This window comes from Lissotriton vulgaris, chromosome 7 (genome assembly GCF_964263255.1).
Source record: "Lissotriton vulgaris chromosome 7, aLisVul1.2, whole genome shotgun sequence".
NCBI lineage: Eukaryota > Metazoa > Chordata > Amphibia > Caudata > Salamandridae > Lissotriton > Lissotriton vulgaris.
In genome coordinates this window covers 410,218,432-410,236,524 of record NC_141695.1, presented here as the reverse complement: position 1 = coordinate 410,236,524, position 18,093 = coordinate 410,218,432, and the positions used below count along the sequence as shown (strand labels likewise).

Here is an 18,093-nt window from a genome sequence, read left to right as displayed (position 1 = left end):
ATGAAGCAATATTCTTTTCTTTCTCTCTGGTGATAAAATACCCTCATTATCTTCTTGAGTGGCTATATAATTTAAAAAATAGTCTTTCCACTCAAGTCATTCAACAATAGGTTCACCAGGTGCAGACAGAAACTCCTTAGGATTGTTTAAACTTATAGAATAGTTAGTATTTGTAGCCGAAGAAGAAGCATTGTCAGTCATTGTGGTGAAATTTTATGAAATTGCTTGAAATAATGAGGGTGAAAGAATGAATGAAGAAAATAAACTCTTACTTGAAAAATAGAAGCTTTAATTCTGTGGCAATATTCATTAGTTGGATTTATTGTGGCAATAGTTGAGAGTCGTTCTGTTAATAGGTAGAAATTACGAAGAAAATACAAACAAGATGGTGGCTTCCTTAGGTTACGTAACGCGGCCTCAGCGTGATAACCTCATGCGTAATGCGACCTCAACGTGATGATCTCAGAGGTTGAGTGTGTGAGTAGCTATCCAGAATGCGCTGTGTAACGTCGCTGCATTCTTAAGAGGAACACGCAATGAACAATGCCAGAGCGAGACTCGCAATTTGAACGATGCCACAAGTATGTTTAAGGTTTTTTAAAAGATGCTACAAGTATATTTACTTGTTAAATTAATGAAATGCGAATGCAGTGGACCGACGTCCCACACTGCGTATTTAGTATAATAAAATGTTCAACTCACTGTGACCGTATGTCAATTGAGAAGTTCTTCTTTGCTTTTAAATTAAGAAGTTCCCCTTTACGTCGTGAGACCACAGATGTGTTGAAATCCTTAGTGCCAAAGATATCTTCATGTAGTATTACGCGGTGAATGTAAATCCCACACCGCTAAAATGCATACACAGATGCCGCATTTGATATAATCGTGCTGTTAAATCCACAAATACTTCCCCCCAAAAATACGAAATTCCAATAAAAGTTCCTTTTTCTTCTTAAAGAATTTGTAATCCCAAATCGTCGCCAAAACGATGTAGTAACATCGAAGTAATACAATTTTGGTTGTGTATAAATTGTCTTTATTAGACAAGCAACAGGTAGTATCCAGAGAGCATGGTAGTATTCCAATAATGCTCACAACAGATTCTTACAGAATGCAATGACACACAGAATACAGAATCATACAAAAACTCTAAACTCTACAACTCTATGAATATAATTAAATAAACATGAAACCTACCACGAGCTATCTACTACAGGCGTAACTCACATGATTCAGTGTAGCACGAAATTACAGCATAATTATGCAAAATGCCTCTCTCCCTCAGAAAATGACCTGAACAGTCCATTTGGGAAAAATTCTGCTTGAAAATGTAATTTGGGGGCGTGGCTTGAGCGCCGCACAAGATGGCGGCTTAGCGTCGGAGCTCCGCTGACCGAGCACCGACGCCGGCAGATTTCTCTGCTCTCACTGGACTTTCCCAGAAGAAAAACGCTGCATCTGGTGTGGGAGCATGAGGTGAGCAAAGGGCTTTGCTCCTTGTTTCCTAACTCCAGCGATATGTGCTCCTTTTCGCTGTGACGCGGTCCGCTTTTTCGGCGGCCGCCATTTTCTTTTTGACGCAACGCTTTTTACGAGCGATAATTGCCTCATGTTTGCCTCGTTTCTCCATCTTCAAGGCTCTCATTTACTTCTACCTCCCTCACCAGCCTAATAATTCACTGCAGAATGCCTCCTCAGTCGCAGCTTCTCTGCTCTTCATATTTTAATGTGCAGGCGTCATTCTCAACACCTCTGCCTTATCTCTTCACTCATTAAAATCCTGGTTGGCGCCTTTTTCGAACGCATTTTACTATGCGCTACGCTTCCTGGCTTACTACAGTATTTCTCTTTGCGCAGTAATGCTACAGCAACCTTCCTACTGGACATTGGTTCTATGGTCATATTACCATATTGCATAACCTGCATGTCATCGACACTGCTGTCCTTGCGCTTGTGTACACATGCAATGCTTGTGGATTTGCTCCAGTGTTCTCTTTCCACAAAACATATCTGAAGGTTTTCCTGATGAGGAACTGTATTTTTTACAGCCACTATTGTGAATAATCCGACGTCTCTTCAGCTTGATTATTTTTGTTTGGCGCGCTTCCTGTATGCATTAAACAGTGTCGTGCCACAGTGTTTCTTCCTTGAATGCTATTTCTATTGACTTTGTCTTGTGGTCTGTGGTGGCACTAATATTTTTCCTCCTATTTTTTCATGGGGAAATTGCGTACCCTCAAGCTTACTGCTTCAACGCCCAAACCGCGTCATTCCTCAGACTCTGACTCCACGAATCCAACCATGGATGATCCTGCTTCTCATAAGCCGGACTTAACTCCTGGGGCAATTCCAAAACATATTTCCTCAAGTAAACTTTTGCAACCTGCTTCAACAAAGCGCCTCAAAAAAGCCCCACCTTCCCCAGGCTCATCATCACATTCCGCATCTATGGATCTTATTCTTGAGGAAATTTGTGCGCTCAAACCCTTCATGGCTGAGACTACTAAGACTTTGCAGTTTCTACACGATAAATGGTCTACTCTTGAATCGCTTGTTCTTCTAGTAGAACAGGCCACGGAGGCCCTTCAAACCTCAACTCTAGGATTTCGCTTTTGGAAAAAGATGTTTCTCTCCTGAGGAGGCAGACAGAGGAGTTGGAAAATCGTAATCGCAGAAATAACCTATGCCTTTATGGTCTTCCGGAACTTACAGAGGGATCCAATCCAACTGCATTTTTTCAAACCTTTCTGCCGAAAATTCTGGATCTTCCTCCTTCCTCTTCACTTAATATACAACGTGCTCATAGACTTGGTCCTAAGGTTTCCAACAAACCCCGAGGTGTCATCATGCTGTTCTTACAATATACTGATCTCCTGCAGGTTCTTTCAGCAGCAAAAGCTAAAAAACAAGTTATGTGGGAAGGTCATCGTCTTTATCTATCTCAGGATGTGGCTAAAGTGACAGCTGATCGTCGAAAACAATTCCTTGATTTGAGACCACAACTACGAGCTCTAAATGCAAGATTTGGACTGCTTCATCCTTGTCTCTTCAAGGTGACCTATAAGGATAAGTCGACAACCTTCGATGATCCACAGGTCCTTCAAGAGTTTCTTCGTCAGCAGGAGACCGACGTCATGGACACTGCAAGAGCTGTTTAGTCACGCATGAATGAATTGTTTACCTTTCCGTTATCCTATTGTGTCGTATTTTTGTCCTTTATTCCCTGCTGATTGATATCATATTCTAGTATTTTTGTATTTGGTATTCTGTATTTTGTATTTCGTATGTTTCTCTAATATTCCTCTTATTTTTTGTCTTCTTATAGATGATCTTCCCTTTTCTTCATCCCGGTGTATTCATGCATCCCTTCAATTCAGTTCTCTGCTGGTTCCTCCGGTGTTCGGTGGCGTATGTTCCGTTGTCGATTTTGTCATCTTCTGGCGTCGTCACCCCCCATTCGTCTTCGTTCTGTATTCGTTGGTATGTTTCTATGTTCTTCTTATATTGCTCTGTCCTCTCTACTGTTCTCTTTTGCTATCTCCTCTCTTTACTCTTTTCTCTCCCTCTTTCTCACTGTATTCTCAATTTATTCTCTTGATTTATTTCTCTTACATACTCTGTCTCTACATTCCTACTACAATTCTCTTGTCTTCCCAACGCACCTTTTCTATTCTATCTTCTTTTCCATATCATTCTACTTTTGATTTCTATTCCGAGTAGTTACTTGGAACGTTAAGGGGTTAAATAACCCCATTAAACGTCAACGAGTTCTGACGCATTTGGCTAGGCTTAAAGCTGATGTAGCCCTCCTCCAAGAATCCCACCTTTCGGAAAAGGAGGCTGTAAAACTCAAACGTTGTTGGGTGGGACATGTTTTCCATTCTCCTGCCTTAGGTAAGAAAAATGGTTCAGTTATATTGTGTCACAAAAAGTTAACAGTTTCTGTTGTTTCTCAAGAATGTGACGTTAATGGTCGTTGGGTTCTTGTAAATCTTCTCATAGACAAGATACCAATTGTTATTTTTAATGTTTATGCTCCCACAGGGGTTGACAAACTGTTTTGGCCTGCTATTTCTGAAAAACTTGTTATGCTTGATGAACAATATATTATTTTAGGTGGTAATTGCAATCAAGTTCTTGACCCCATTTTAGACAGAAATTCTAAAGTTAAATTTGTTTCCTCCAAAATGCACTCTCAATTTACTGCATCTATTCAAAATAACGCATTAGTTGACATTTGGAGACTATGTAATCCCGACCTTAGAGAGTACACTTTTTACTCCCCCACCCACCATTCCCAATCCCGTATTGATTACCTTTTTCTTAGCAAATCCCTAGCTCAACTTGCCCTTCACTCAGACATTGGTTCTATCTTAATTTCAGACCATGCTCCCGTTTTTGTTGATATTGACCTTATCCCCTTCTCTCCTCACTCTGGACGCTGGAGATTTAATAATTCTTTACTCCTTGACTCTGATTTTTGTACTCAATTTTCAGCTTTTGCCACTGAATTTTTTACACTTAATCATCTCCCTGAATCTTCCATTGTCATGGTGTGGGACTCTTTTAAAGCAGCTGTTAGGGGATTTGTCAATAATTTTGTATCTCAAAAGAAAAAGAAGTCGATTTCTAGGTCAACTCAACTTTTAGATAAAATTAATAAGTTGGAATATGCTTATTATAACTCTAGCTCTGAATCCTCCCTTCGAGAGCTTATTTCAGCCAAATTCGATTTTAACAAATTTACCACAAATGCAGCCTCTAATTCTCTCCTTAAATGCAACTCTCATTATTATGGAGGCCAAAACAAAATGGGCAAATTACTAGCTAATTATCTTAAAATACGAAGGGAGAAAACAAAGATTGAATCTCTACAAGGACCGGCGGGAATTTCTCTGTTTAAAGATAAAGACATATTAAATCAGTTTGTTTCGTTCTATCAAACTTTATACACTCCTGAATCCAGTCCTGATCCCATTGATCTCCTTACGTATTTTCAAGACATTCCTCCCCCTCCCTCCTCTCATATTGATTTTCATTCACTTGATTCGGATATCTCCCTCTCTGAAATTTCTCATGCTGTTTCTGTCCTCCGTCGTGGTAAGGCGCCTGGACCTGACGGTTTCACTATTGAATTCTACTATCATTTTTTCTCCCTTCTCCTTCCTAAACTACTCCTATTATTTCAATCTTTTGTTGATTCTGGTTCTTCCCGGGGAACCTTTCAGGAAGCACTCATTTGTTTAATTCCCAAACCAGACAAGGACCATACCTTATGTAAAAACTATCGCCCCATCTCCCTTGTAAACACAGATTATAAAATTTTCGCCAAAATCTTAGCTCTTAGATTGGATCCCCTATTACCAAATATTATTGGCCCAGAACAATCAGGTTTTGTCAAGGTCGTTTATCATCAGATAACTCCCGTGTTTTCTTTAATATTTTGAGTAAAGCTCCCTCCCTTTCTTATCCTTTGGCTGCCATCTCTCTCGATGCCGAAAAGGCTTTCGATAGAATAGGATGGGACTTTATCTTTCAAGCTCTTCGTTGGATCGGTTTCTCTCCTAAATTAATTTCTCTTATTTCTTTACTTTATTCTAGCCCTCATGCTTCAATTTTTGCAAACGGTCTAACATCCGATTATTTTCCCCTTCAACGGGGTGTACGTCAAGGCTGCCCCTTATCCCCTCTTTTGTTTGTTTTAGCTTTAGAACCTTTTTTGACGAAGATCAGACTTGATGAAAGTATTTCTGGTTTTCATTACGGCTCCCAACAGCAGGTTAAACTATCAGTTTACGCTGATGATATTTTGTTATACTGTTCGGACCCACAATCCACTTTACCCTTCTTTTTGAATCAAGTTTCCTCTTTTTCTAAAGTTTCTGGTTACCGTCTTAATATTGATAAATGCGAAATCTTGCCCTTGAACCCTCTATGTCAAAAACATCTCTTTGACAATTCTGGCTTTTCTTGGCAGCCTTCTAAGATTAAATACTTAGGTGTTTGGTTTGCTCCTCGTCTCTTAGATACTCTTAAGTTCAATTTCGATTCACTTTCTGTTAAACTTAATACGGCTATTACTCGCTGGAACCCTCTTTTCCTTTCTTGGTGGGGCCGTCTTGACTCCATCAAAATGATGTTGGCACCGCTAGTACTTTACTCTATCTCCATGATTCCCATTCATATTCCGGACTATTATTTCAGGTCGATAGATTCTATTTTGCTTAAATTTTTGTGGAAAGGTAAGAAATCTCGAATAGCCCTTTCTGCTTTGAAAAAAGATAAAGCATTAGGAGGGGTTACATTTCCAAATTTCAAATCTTATCATACCACTTTTTCATTAAAGCAAGCTTTGCGTTGGCTCTCTTCGGACCTCCCCTTTTATCCCCCTCTTTGGCTAAAGCTAGAATCTTCTTTCCTTCATCCTTTTGATTTTAGTGAGGTTCTTTCCTTCACTTCTAATGTAACGTCTCTTCGTTCCCCCATTATCTCCCGCTCTCGTTCTCTTCTTCAACCGTACTTGTCATCCTCTTATCCATCTGCTTCCTCCACCCATATTCAGCCTATTTGGCATAATAAACTCCTCAAAATTTGTAATCGCTCATTATATTGGAAGACCTGGCATTCTCTTGGTCTAAAATGGATCTCTCAACTTCTTGTGGATAATCAACCTCTTCCTTTCCAGGACCTCCTAAAACAATTCTCGTTGCCCTCCTCTTCTCGTGCACGATATATGTCTCTGATTCCCTCTCTCACCCAATACCTTTCTTCACTTCCTACTACAAATTCTATTCCTACAGCATATCTTCCTGTTTCCAATGCAATTGACCAATCCCCTTCTGCCTCTTTTCTCTATAAATCTATTCAATCTTCTACTGATCGTATCAAATCTAAAGTTGAGTTGGCTTGGGAAAAAGATTTATCTCAAGTTTGGTCCTTCACTTTGTGGGATAAAATTTGGTCAAAAATTCATAGTACCTCCAGAGCTGCCAACACTACCCAAACCTTATTTTTTGTTTATAATCGCACATTATTCACTCCATTATTTCTGTCATCGTTTTCCTCAGACACTCCCTCCACTTGTTGGTCCTGTTCCTGCTCTTCAGCTGATTTGAAGCATATGTTGTTCGATTGTCCTCCCATTTTTCGTTTTTAGCAACTAGTGTGGTCCCAGTTTAAAAAGATTTTCAATTTTTGTTTTTCCTTTTCCATTGTTAACATTTTTCTAGGTTCTCTTTCTCCTATTTTTGCCAATTCGTCCCATAATCATAAATTAATTGACCTTCTGATAGCCGTTGCCTTACACCATATTACATCTCATTGGAAACAGGCTAATGATGTTTCCTTCAATGCTTGGTGGAATATGGCCGGGATGCCTATCACCCCCTCCCAACACAATCCCCAAGGATGGGAAGACGGACGCAGTTCTGAACTTTTGGAAGGCGGGAGGGAGTTACCCTCCCGGCCGTATTTATTAAAAATATGAAACAAAATTAAAACATTAAAATAACAGTTTCATATCATGTACAATTTTTCATTTATACATTTCACTGCAGTCACGTTTATTGGCTAACCTTAACAAATCTCTAATAAAAAGGTTCTCCTAGCCGAGTCTAAACATCCTGCAAATGCATACTTTCTAAATAAAAATTGTACATCCTAGCATTACGGGCCAACGGCAAGGTCGTAACCGGTGTCAGATCCCTACTACCAGAACTCCCCCCTCACGGTGTGAGGGGCGGGCGCACAGAGGACTGTACCTCTGTGCCAACTTCCAATTTCCCTTGTCTTAGCGGGGGCCCCTTATTTAACTCGACGCCATCTTAATGGTCGTCCGAGGACTCGTGTGAGGTGTATAGAAGGTAGCGTGGACCCCCCTCCCACCCCACACTGTTCACCACATCCGCCGTCGCGGATATCCTGGCCCCGGGAAATTCCTAGGAGGGGCATCGAGCCGCCTCCTCCCGGGCGCTCCCATCCATAATGGGTGGCGCCCCCTCTAGGGATCTTGAAATTACTGCTCACCGATCATGACCTTACCGCCCGACCAAAATAAATACGACGTTTTTGAACCTAATGAAGAGAGTGATACAGCGGTTAAACTGAACATTGTACTATACATCCACTTATCTACACATGCCACACATTTCATTAGACTGTGATACTCCGCTCAACTGGATGAGAAAAAATTGTTATGAAGCAAATCACTTTATTGCAGTTCAAACATTGACATCTTTATTACACGCTAAAACCCTGGAAAAAGATACTATCAACGCAAATCAACTTTATTGCATTACTACCGCTGCCATAAGGGGCTGGTGGGTGGGTCAAAATTGCTCCTTGTTCCGTCTAGGGCTCACATGCAACGAGAGGGTGCAGCTTCCAAGCACAGGAACAAGAGGATGCTTCTTTGGATTGTTGCTCCTTTTATTCCTCTTCGGGAGGGCGTGTACCCTCCTCTGGTACGCCTACGGGGTGTGACCAACGGTGTAGGTGTTTAGGATAACCCCTCTTGGGCGGGAAAAGGCGCGCCCCGGCTACGCCGCTTCGGGCATACCAGCCGAGACACGCCCCCGCCCAGGGGGATCCGGGCACCCTACCATACGTTCGGGGGGACCGAGTGGTCGCCCCTTTCCATGCAGTCTGTTTTAATCATCATCTAGACACTAGTTTTGTTTCCCCCATTTCCCTCGCAATCAAACATGATCTTTTATGGCTTCCCCTCACTGAGTATTTATCCAGAGTTGCCCAGGTCCCACCTACCACTCAAGTTCGCACTGTTGAAGTCCAAAAACCACTGTGATTGCATTTCTTAATTGCATTTAATTTTTCATATCACTTATGTGTTTTATTCTACAGGTTATACCTCAATTACCTTGTGTTCATGAGCATTATCGTTTGCCATGTTTTATGTATAGATTTATTTATCAATTCTACTTTTTTGTAAGAGAGATTTCTTGTTTTTTGTAACTTATGATTGTTTCTTCATTTTCTGTCTTTGCTTCTTTATACTTTAATAAACTTCAAACTTAAAAAAAAAAAATGTAATTTGGACCTGATTTCTAGTTGTGTGCATTCAAAACACTCCCTCTCTCATTCAGATTTGAACTTATGTGGTCAAAAATAACCAAACAGCCAGCTCGGAGAAAAATATAGCCAAAATGTTTGTTAACACCCACGTTAAAGGAACTGTCACTTACATTCAAAACACTGCTGTTCACGTTCAGATTTGAAGTCTCACGTTAAAAAAATTATCTGAATGGTCCACTCAAGTAAAAATCTACCTGAAATGCTGCGTTCTTTAAAAAATTACCTTTAACTGTACATCTCAGATTAAAGGTTCTCCCCCTGAAACAACGTGATGTGGTGTACTGGCATAATCTCAGGAATTATGTGTAAATTTGTTATCCAAAATTAACAGAATTGCGCCAGTTACACTGCTTTAATTTAAATTTCACCAGACCGAAGCCTAGAAATAACTCTGTGATACAGTAGTAACGCTGAGGTACGGTAATTTTAAAATCAGTACCATTTGTTCCATTGCCAGACACATATATCCTGTAGCTGCTTCCTACACTACTTTTATATTTTCTTCAAATTGAAGGCCAGACGCTGGATTCAACCCTTAGGTTCTGATTATGCATCAAGCAGCATTATTCCTGTATGGAATTTCGCTCCACCTGATCCCAGCCGTTGGGGTGTTCCACACCCGGTTCTTCCTGGTGCAGCATTACCACCTCTCATTTTACTAGCTGGCAAACTCTCGTGAGACTTTCCGCACCACCCAGACTTTTTTCTCTGAAATGGAGGGAACATTATATTATCCTTCCTGCCAGGAACCAATTTATGTTTTTCTACCCCTGCTCTCCATACTCCTGTCCCTCCTACCCAACCCTAGAGAGAAGCCCCTGCACACGTAGTGCCTTCTGAGGCCGAGTGGCAAATGTGTGTCTTAATAAGCTCAGACAAGGTAATACCATGTGGAATACTGTGATTCTACTCCTAATTTTAGTCAGAATACCAAAAGATCGAAGTGCCTTTAATTAGCTACGGCTCCCAGAGGTGTGTGCACTGCACATAAAGTGATCCTACATGGAAATCAGTGCTTAAATTGTGCCGGTGGTTTCTGGTGCTCAGCACCGGCTCTGGTGCCACGAGGTGAAATTTTCTTTTTAATTTGGAAATTAGCACAACAACCGTGTTATTAAGTCAATATACATTGAAGATTGGTAATACCAGCTCCTCAGGCCATTATTAAAGCTTCGTGTGGCCTGAAATTGTCTGAATTGTCACACTTTAAAGAATGTGAGGGTTAGGTGTTATGTTGGTATGCCATTGCCAGTCCTGGCAGGGTGTGGGCGGTGCATGCCTCAGTAGCCTTCCGAGAAGGGCCCTGGCATTTAATTGTTTACAAATGAAGCACTGATGCCAATTCTACTATATATACATTATGCCAACGTCCTCAAGATAAAAGCCAACAAGCACTTAACCCAAAAGAGCTTCCTTGCCTATCACCTTCAGCCTGAAAAAAAATGAAAATGTTTGGTTGTCGATCTTGTACTTTGGGCCAGTGCTAAGCAGTTGTGCTGTCAACTCACAATAAAGGGCTTGAAATTGGCCTTTCAATCAGTGTGGGCGAGGGCTTCATACGACAAAATTGTGTTTTGCCTGGAGCACTGGAAATCATGGCACCATTCATTCATTCATTCCCTTTTACGCTGAGGCAGAAGCTGACTTGAGCAGGAGTGAATCCGGTCTGGGGACCCCTGGGTTCACAACCTCGTTCACACCTGTCACTCTGCTTGATAATGTGCAATCTACACCAACCTTGAGTGTTGCTTTTACGGTGCTTGTGATTGGCTCTGCTGGTACGAGGCGCTATACTAATCAACAGACTGACTGCAAGAAATGGCAACTAGGGTTCTCTATTTCAGTGCATCGGTGGTACAACTGTGGAGATGTTGGGGGGCAGGGCCCGCCTGCCCCCAACATCTCCACAGTTCTACTACAGGAGTGGGTTGTGTAGTTCAGTGGGAATAACCAAGCACCTGACCTAGGGCACCTATTCCTGGTGTGTTCCACTACACCTGGCCCAGGTGATAGAAGCCTAAGGCTAACCATTTGTTTGCCTTTCACATGTAAGTGCATGTCATTATTTTAACTGACTAGCACAGGGGACACGAAGGCACACTCCCATCTCAGCTGCTGAGCAATCCAAACTAAGGCGGAAACAACTGGAGTATCTTCTTACACGAAAGTGACCACTAACCAGGAAATATCTGATGGATTCTTAGCACAGGTCCTTAAGTGCAATCACACATCCTTACTTTCACTAGCAAGAAGAATCGAGGCTTCCATGGCAAAGCAGGGACGCAGAAGCCCGTTACCGGTTCACAACTCCCCTCCTGTGCGGTATTTCTATACCCCTGCCGCCCACACACAACTGCCTCTCACTTGGCGTGCATACCACCGTCTCCTCCAGCATAGCCACAATCTTGCCCCGCCTACCCCGTGTCCAATGTCACACTCCCACGTGACCCCAGTCCCATGCAGCGCTCACATACTGGGCTGTGTCTCATTCCGCTCCGTGAACCACACACGTTTGCATGCTCTGTGCAAATGCATTCACAGTGCAGCAAGTCTGCAGTCAGGTGAGTGGATTGAGGCCCGCTACTCTGTAACCCTTTCCAGGCATAGGGTGTTTAGAAGCCACGATTCGCAAACAACCAGGATGGGGTGTGTCACAGCGAGCACCAGCCAGAACAGAGCCTTAAGCAGCTCAGTGACATAAAACAAGGAACATTAGTAATGCCACCAGTTGTGTTGACTTTTATGGCAAGCTTCACAAACAAACAGAGCAAGCACGGCGTGGTCCACAGCAGGGCAGGTGCAATACACGCACGCGCGCACATGCAGAAACCTCCTCAGGGCTGACGCCATACCACTCTGATGACGTGCACCACGCAGTATTACAGCAGTGAGGAGAACGGTATGCCCATTGTCCTGAAACGGATGGCAGGGTGTCCTTCTATCCGGACAGACTGCCCTCCCTCCAATGATTGTTTCACTCCCCCGTCTCCCTGACTGTTACCTCCATAGCAACATCAACACTGAACTAACACTATTGAAGGTTTTGGGAAGTAGGTCGAGACGATAATTGTGACACTTGGGCAGACTCAGTCTTTCATTCTTCTGTGAACGATAACATGGTTCACATAGAAAGAAGTATCAACTGTGAGCACACTTAATTGGTTTCAATGTAAAGATCCGTGTGTCTGTCCATCGGTGCACGTGCAGTTTACCCTTCACTTCGGGGTCGATATTGCGTCTGTCATCCTACACGGGCATTTCTGTATCAGTCATTGAATGTCTGTCTTCGGACGTTGGTATTATGCACTTTTTTTTGTAGTTTCAAACAGCGCGAACTCGACCCGAAGGTATCAGCACTTTACATGAGCATCAGTTGCATTACAGACAGACACATTCATTTTTTTTAAAGGAACTGGGATTTTAAGTACGGGGAGATTAAGCGATACAAATTGCATAATAATAATCCCAGAATCACAGACGGTTTGTGCCTCCCACCAAACACGAAGTCAGCCGCCCTAGCCGTTAAGCCATACCATCTCCCCTCCTCCATGCTACTTCAGATGCAAGTATGAATCTGCCAATCCTGCCCTTTAGTCACCACCTATATGACTCTGTGATGGAGGTTTAAGACGCTCCCTACTTCTGGTTATGAATGCACAGAGCCATCATTTACCTTCCAGTGCTGAACCAAGGCATTCACGGCACCGCATCGACTCTGACAGAAGGCCATCCCTGCATCCATCTAAGGCTTAGATTCTAAGCTGACACAGCTATGTATCGCCCATGCTGATATGAAATAATCCCTGAAACTATTGTGGTTCTCAGGCATCAGCCATGCTGACGTAACTTAACCCCTGCATCTATTTACGCAGACAGAAAGCCATCATCCATATATTTATGCTGACAAATAGGCACCATGCATCTCTTTAAAATAACGTAGATAGTCAACCACCCCCCCCCTCCCCCCCCCCCCCCCACCATCGACGCAGATACATTGAAACTGTGCATCTATCCGTGCTGGCTCATACCCATCATGAGCCCAACTATGCTGAGGCAAACGGTTATTCAGTCTATTGCGGCTAACCTGCACCCGCCTCTGCAGCCAAGGCTGAGACAAGCCATCTCTCTCTCAGTCTGCGCAGACGCAATGCTGCATCTGTCACCGCACCCTTCGATGCTGACACAAAGCAGTCTGTGTATGTTCACAAAGTCACATCTATATCTGTCAAAAATATCTCTGCATGCACGGTAGCAATCCTTCATTTGCCTGTGCCAACAGTTCACCCATGCATCTATTTCTGCTGGCAAGACCACCCCTGCGCCTGTCTGTGCTGATACATGAGCGTTGTACAGCAATCTATGCTCTCACTAGGCCACCATGCATTGGTGACACTAGTTATGCTGCACCTACTTATACTGACACAACCCATCCATGCATATATAGCCATTAGGTGTTACAGGTATAATACATATGTCTATGTTAACACAATCTATGTTTGCATTTATGCAGAAACACTGCAACATGCAAATATCTGTGCTGAACCATAGCCATTGTGCATCTGTCCATGCAGATAGATCGCCATCATGCATCCGTCTATACTGATAGGCAGTCACTGCTCATCTGTCTATGCTGATAAATAGCCATCATGCATCTGTTTAGGCTGATAGATAGCCATTGTGCATTTGTCTATACTGATAGATAGCCGTTATGCATCTGTCTATGCTGATAGTCATCATGCATTGGTCTATGCTAATAGTTAGCCATTGTGCATCTGTCTATTTGGATAGACTTCATGTGTCGGTCTATGCTGATAGGCAGCCATTGTGCATCTGCCTATGCTGATAGACAGTCATTGTGCATCTGTCTATGCTGATAGATAGCCACCATGCATCTGTTTATGCTGATAGGCAGCCATTGTGCATTGGTCTATGCTGACAGATAACCATCATGACTCTGTCCATGCAGATGGATAGCCATCATGCATCTGTCTATGCTGATAGGCAGTCATTGTTCATCTGCCTATGTTGAGACTTTGCATCTGTCTATGTTGATAGATAGCCATCATGAATCTGCCTATGCTGATAGACAGCCATTTGGCATCTGTCTATGTAGATAGATAGTCATTGTGCATCTGTCTATGTTGATAGCCATCATGCATCTGTCTATGCTGATAGACAGCCATTGTGCATCTTTTTTTGTTGTGAAATGGGGGTGCGCATATCATAAAGTCCAGTGGGCAAATAGTGATGTGTAAAATCAATGTCTTTATTCAAAATTCTTTAAAACTCTTCAAATTGAGAAACTCAGCCAACGAGTAAAAGCCGATAGTTTCTCCACACACGGAGAAAGAGAACTACCCGTACGGCGTCCAGATTTCGGTTGGCAGGACTTACCATACCTGTCATTTCTCTATTTAGCTCCAGTGCACTACACTGGACCACAACAAGTACATACATTGAATGAAACTATCTGCTTATAAAGACATACATATGGACGGACGCTCGTTGACTTCTGGAGAATCAGCATTTCTTGACATTACGGAACACCCACATTGGCCATTGCTGAGAGTACTTTCTAGTCGTCAGTTTTCATTGCCCTGATGAAGTTCCCAGCATGGGAATGAAAAGCGCTGGCTGATTTTCTCAGTTTGCTGATTAAATGAACTAAAGAATCCCCAGTTTTAACCGATGAGAAGTGTAGGCCTCTCAGTAGAGAAATTGAGGAGTTTTTCACTATCTGGGCATGTAAAACCTAAAAGCACATGTCCTACCTTTTGATTACACTGCACCATGCCCCATGAGCTACCTGTGACCCACCTTAGGGGTGACCTAAATGTAATCAAAGGGGAGTGTAAGGCTTGGCAAGTGGTTTTAAATATCAGGCCAAAATGGCAGTGTAAACTGCGCACACGGGCCCTGCAGTGGCAGGCCTGAGACATGTTCATGGGCTACTTGAGGGGGCGGTACAAGCAGTGCTGCAGACCCACTAGTAGCCTCTAATTTACAGGCACAGTGCACATGAAGTGTACTGTACTAGGGACTTACAGGTTAATTAAAAGTGCCTACTGAGGATGAGTCAATCAAACCATGTTTAGAGGAGAGACTACATGCACTTTAGTACAAGTTAGCAGTGGTAAAGTGCTCAGAGTCCTAATGCCAACAAAAAGGAATCAGCAAAAATATGTGGAAAAGGTTTGGAAAAGACCACCCAAAGGTTGGCAAGTCTAATGCTTTCAGTTTTAACACCTTGATTTTAAGATACAGCTGTGGTTTCTACCTTTAAAAAATAAATATTTAGCCTTTTTTTCTGGGCATTTTCCCGAATAAGTATTGTCATGTAGGACATACTTAAATTTACCAGGAGAAAATTGCACAGGTGCAGTGATAGTGCGGCCAATAAGTATAGTAAATATTGCATAAACTGGCAGTCCAACCCTTTACCCTAGGATCATAATCTGGGCCTCAAGGTACACAGAAGGACCTTAAAGAAAAAATTACTTTGCATATGACCCCATTAGCATATTCTACAAATACCCCTTGTCAGGGAAAGCAACATATACATTTTTTAGTAGAACTGATTTGGGTATCACGTGGTCCCATCCTGTGCAAATCCCGCATGCATGTACGTATGCCCCCTAGATAAACGTACAAACTGTATCCTCAGCTGCAGGTGAACCCCAAGTCTCTGTTTTCGGCTGAAGCAGGCACCCAGCCTCGATATTTTTTGTCATGCTGTTTGGCACCAATGTGTTCAGAAGTTGACGTCAGAGTACTGTCTGTGCCCATTCTGACTCAAAATGTTGCAAGTTTCTAGACCTTCCTCTTGCAGCAAAATAAACATTTGTTGCAGTGTGCTCATGTGATTTTAGATAGACTGCAAACAGGATTTGCAAGGATTGTGGATTTAATAATTGATGTGCATTACGTAAATGTAATAACTACTTGGTTATTATACAGTTCTTTATGAGCTGTACCTTGACTCTATCTACGGTTTGCACCACGTTCTCCATCAATAAAAATCCCCCTACTCAACTTGAGCTTGGGTTCCTCAGTCCTATAACCTCGAGTATTCGTCCCATTGTCCGTGAACTTAGGTAACCTTTTGGGCATAGGCCTGAAGAATCCATTCTCCAAGGGTGAGCGTCCCAGAGTAACTCACTCACCATGAGCTCCCTCCCTCTCTATGCACCACAGCCTGAGCAGACTCTTCTCCAAGACACAAGTGTCTGCCATGAGCATTCAAACTCATAGCATCCAGATGTCCATGAGTGCTATTACCCAGGGTGCCACGGGATCAAATACTCTGCAGCAACAAGAGTCACCAGCGCCTTCATTAAATGTAATGCCATACTCGGCGAGACCCGCCATCAATAAATAAACACCCGGACCGACCTCAAACCCCAGTTTGTAATACTGCGGCTACTATACACGGCTTAACACGCCGCAAGCATCACTCTCCGATGCTCTCCTACTGGAACGTTTTAAACGTACCCGATTAGGACGTTCACACTTTTGTGAAAACACCCGATCAGGACCGGGTTAGAAATATCACTGTTCCACCGACCCCGCTTCTCATGACCTCTAAACAGCCCTGTAGAGTCACGGATTAACTCCCTGCTTGACGAAACACGTGTCGGCTGGTTTCATGTTCTCAATATATGCATTCCATTAAAACGACACAAAAAGAACACATCTGTGTGACTCCATCCTTATCATTTGTTGGTGATCATTCATATCACACTGATTTGTTGTGTGCATCGTATTTTGCTTACTGTGAAGCGTCATATTGTTCACAATTTTCGTGAGAGTTTAAGAATAAAATCTGCAAAATCTGCTTTGGGATAACACAATGTGGTTTGAAAACACTTGATTTAAAGCTTCTGTGCCTTGCAGGAAATATGAGGCAACACCACCCCCAGTATTGCCGATACCTTGGGGTAATTCCCCAAGGGTCAAGTAACTAGTGTGATATTGCAGTGCAGGTTTTTATGCTCTGAATGTGAATTAACCGTGGAAATCTGTCTGCACACAGCATTCTGGGGATTATCTTCAGGCACCTTCCTCTAGGTTTAACTTGACAATGGTGTGTTATTGAAAGAGGTATTACAGAGTACGGTGTTATTGCACGGGGTACTATTGAAGTGCTTGTAATCCCGATCTGGGCACAGGCAGGATGTTCCACTCTTATCAGAATGACCCCAACGCTTGTAGCATGGTCTTAGTTGCCATGATCTGCGCCCTGTCTGCAGGTGAAGACCCTGTTCGTACCTGTATGTCCCCGTGATCACAGACTCCCCGTCCACCAGCAGAAACTTCTCCTTGAGAGTGCCCGTCACTTGCTTCAGATGCCTCGTGTGGAAACTGCAGCCAGACAGCACGCGGACTCGCATGTTCTGTGGAGAGACAAACCCGGGCATCCGTTAGCATTGCTGGTTCCCTGTGAGAGCGAACCCAGAGGCCAGCATGGCCAATCACATGCAAGAACATATCCAACAACGCTTTAAAACGCAACTGACAAGGGCAGCGCTGCATTCTAGAAAAGAGTGCTCCATGCCGTACGCACGGTTGTATCGTGCAACAATGAGTTTTATAGCAAATACACAAAAGTGATCGTGTTCCGTGTAACTTACCAGAGAGATACGTGAGTTTAATGGATTTTAAACACAAACAAGCATTTGCAATGCAATAGGTCTCGCATTAGGAAAGTTTGAGCTATTGGTATTGTAAATGACAAATATTGTATTTATGTGTTGGTTTTGAAAATAGCGAAATTAATAGCTTTGTCATTATTATTATTACATTTCTTATATAGCGCCAGAATCGACCCCCGAAGGGGTAACTCCGCGCTTGCCTTGGGAACCCGTCCTGGTTTTTCCCTGTGAGATAGCCCCTACAGGGCATCCCCAAGGTGAAAGCCAGGCATCCCGCCGCGGGGGGGCCGTTGTGGAGATTAAGCAAGCTTAATGCCCAGAGTTGCAGAGTGTGAACCCATGATTAGGTCAG

The 18,093-nt window shown here is 42.9% G+C and overlaps 1 protein-coding gene across 5 annotated transcripts in view; it reads right to left on the bottom strand.

Annotated features, from left to right (window-relative positions):
* The window catches only part of SACK1E (scaffolding CK1 anchoring protein E), a 395,123-nt gene that overhangs the window by 153,444 nt on the left and 223,586 nt on the right, over positions 1 to 18,093 (bottom strand). For all 5 annotated transcript variants that reach the window (XM_086930372.1, XM_086930371.1, XM_086930374.1 and 2 more), the window contains exon 4: positions 17,359 to 17,483. In XM_086930372.1, coding sequence (XP_086786498.1) covers positions 17,359 to 17,483 — 125 coding nt within the window. The remainder of the gene's footprint in view (positions 1 to 17,358; positions 17,484 to 18,093) is intronic.